The sequence below is a fragment of the Nannospalax galili genome, unplaced genomic scaffold (genome assembly GCF_000622305.1).
Source record: "Nannospalax galili isolate Female #2095 unplaced genomic scaffold, S.galili_v1.0 scaffold2994, whole genome shotgun sequence".
NCBI lineage: Eukaryota > Metazoa > Chordata > Mammalia > Rodentia > Spalacidae > Nannospalax > Nannospalax galili.
The window spans coordinates 30,848-33,108 of record NW_008334049.1 but is presented as its reverse complement, the minus strand read 5'-3'; the positions used below and the strand labels follow the sequence as shown (position 1 = coordinate 33,108).

The following is a 2,261-nucleotide window of genomic DNA, read 5'->3' as shown; positions in this document are numbered from 1 at the left end:
GGTTAGTTGGGTTAGTGGTCTGTCAATCTTGTTTATTTTTTCAAAGAACCAGCTCTTGGATTCAGTGATTCTTTGTATTGTTTTTTTTTTTGTTTGTTTGTTTTGATTTCATTAATTTCTGCCATGATTTTTGTTATTTCTTCTTGTCTGCTGGGTTTGGGTTTCATTTGTTTTTGCTTTTCAAGTGTCTTTGAGTTGCAATGTTAAGTCATTTATTTGTGTTCTTTCTGATTTTTTAAGGTAGGCACTTAGGGCTATAAACTTCCCTCTAAAGACAGCTTTCAGTTTTTCCCAGAGGTTTTGTTGTGCTGTATTGTCCTTTTCATTTAGTCCAATAATATTTTTATTTCTTTCTTAATTTCTCTTTTGACCCATTCATCATTCAGGAATGTGTTGTTTAATCTCCATGTGTTCATGTGATGACTAGGGATTCTTCTGGTCTTGATTTTAAGCTTTATAACATTGTGGTCTGATAGAATACATGGAATTATTTCAGTCTTTATGTATTTGTTGAGTTTTGTTTTGTGCCCCAGCATATGGTCGATTTTGGTGAAGGTTCCATGAGGTGCTGAATAGATAGTATGTCCTTTGGTGCTTGGGTGGAATACTCGGTAGATGTCTGTTAGGTCCATTTGATATATGGTATATGGTATTGTTTAATTCAGATGTCTCTCTTCCCTGTTGACCTATCTAATGGAGACAGTCTGGTATTGAAGTCCTGTACTATTAATGAGTTGTGCTTAATCTGGGTCTTAAAGTCCTATAGTATTGTTTTTATGAAGTTGGGTGCACCAGAATTTGTTGAATATATGTTCATGCTTCTAGTATCTTCTGGATTTATTGTTCCTTTGAACAGAATGAAGTGGCCCCCTTTATCTGTTCTGATTAGTTTTAGTTTAAAGTCTATTTTGTCAGATATTAGGATTGCAATGCCTACTTTTTTTAGTACCATTTGCTTGGTATATATTTTTTTCCATCCCTTCACCTTAAGATAGTGCCTGTCCTTGAAAGTGAGATGAGTGTCTTGAAGACAACAAAATGATGGGTTTTGTTTCTTAATCCATTAACACAGTTTGTGTCTTTTGACTGGGGAGTTAATTCCATTAATATTTAAAGTTATTAATGAAAGATGTGTATTGAATCCCATCCTTTTTATTTCTGTTTACATTCTTGATATAGCTGTACTTTTTTGCAGTTATACCTTCATTGAATTTCTTTCCACAACCCTTTGGGTGTGTCATTCCTTTCTTCAGCTCTTAGTATTGCTTCCAGAACTCTCTGAAAGGCTGGTTTTTTAGACATGAATTCCTTCAGCCTATTTATATCATGAAAGATTCTTCTTTCCCCTTCAACTATAATAGACATTTTGGCTGGGTAGAGTAATCTGGGTTGGTATCTGTGGTCATTTAAAACTGAATACTTTAGTCCAGGCTCTTCTGGGTTTCACAGTTTACACTAAAAAGTCAGCAGTAATCCTAGTGGATTTTCCTGTATATGTGACTTGTTTTTCTTTTGCACTTTTCACTATTGTCTCTTTGGTATTATTTTTATTAATTATATGTAATATTAAATGATTTTCTTCATATACCTGTCAATTAAGCCCAAGTACTCTGTAGAAAGTGAGGGCACAGTGAGCTGCCTCCTTAGACTGAATCACAATTTTTCATACCCTGGAAACTGTTAGGAGGAAATTCACTGAAGCCACTACAGAGATAAATGTATTCATATTTGGCATAACAGACAGGTGAGTATGCAAAATAGAATGATAATCATTCATCATTTTGTCAGTAGCAGTTAGCTTCAGAATATTAATTCTAACTGAAATAGCAAAAGGTGGAACTAAATGTCCTTATTGAAGAATCACTAAAGAAAAGCTTCAAGGGAAAATTATTGATAGAGGAAAAAGTTGGAATGAAATTACTAATACAGAGAATATAAACCAAGAAAAATAATTAAAAATGAAGTAACACAGTTTATTTCTTAATGTTCAAAAATAAAATACTATTTTCCATAAAATATGTTCTATTAAATTATGCAGGTGTCAATACAATAGTAAAATAACATATATTATATTGTAGGATTGAGTTGAGATTAGCTATATGTTCTTTCCATTTCTAATATCAAGTATAGAATCACAATAAGGTGAATGAATGGAATGATTTAATAAATTACATATGTTCATATATTTCGATTACCATAAAAATTAAATAGAGTGTAAAGTGTGATTTAGTTAACCACTTCAGGTTTATCTTATCTGCAGA

The 2,261-nt window shown here is 32.3% G+C and overlaps 1 protein-coding gene across 1 annotated transcript in view; it reads left to right on the top strand.

Annotated features, from left to right (window-relative positions):
- The first annotated feature begins 501 nt into the window (after positions 1–501).
- LOC103730731 (olfactory receptor 10AG1-like) overlaps positions 502–2,261 on the top strand; it is a 2,730-nt gene continuing 970 nt past the window's right edge. Inside the window, exon 1 of the mRNA XM_008828996.1 lies at positions 502–557. Within this exon, the coding sequence (XP_008827218.1) occupies positions 502–557 (56 nt within the window). The remainder of the gene's footprint in view (positions 558–2,261) is intronic.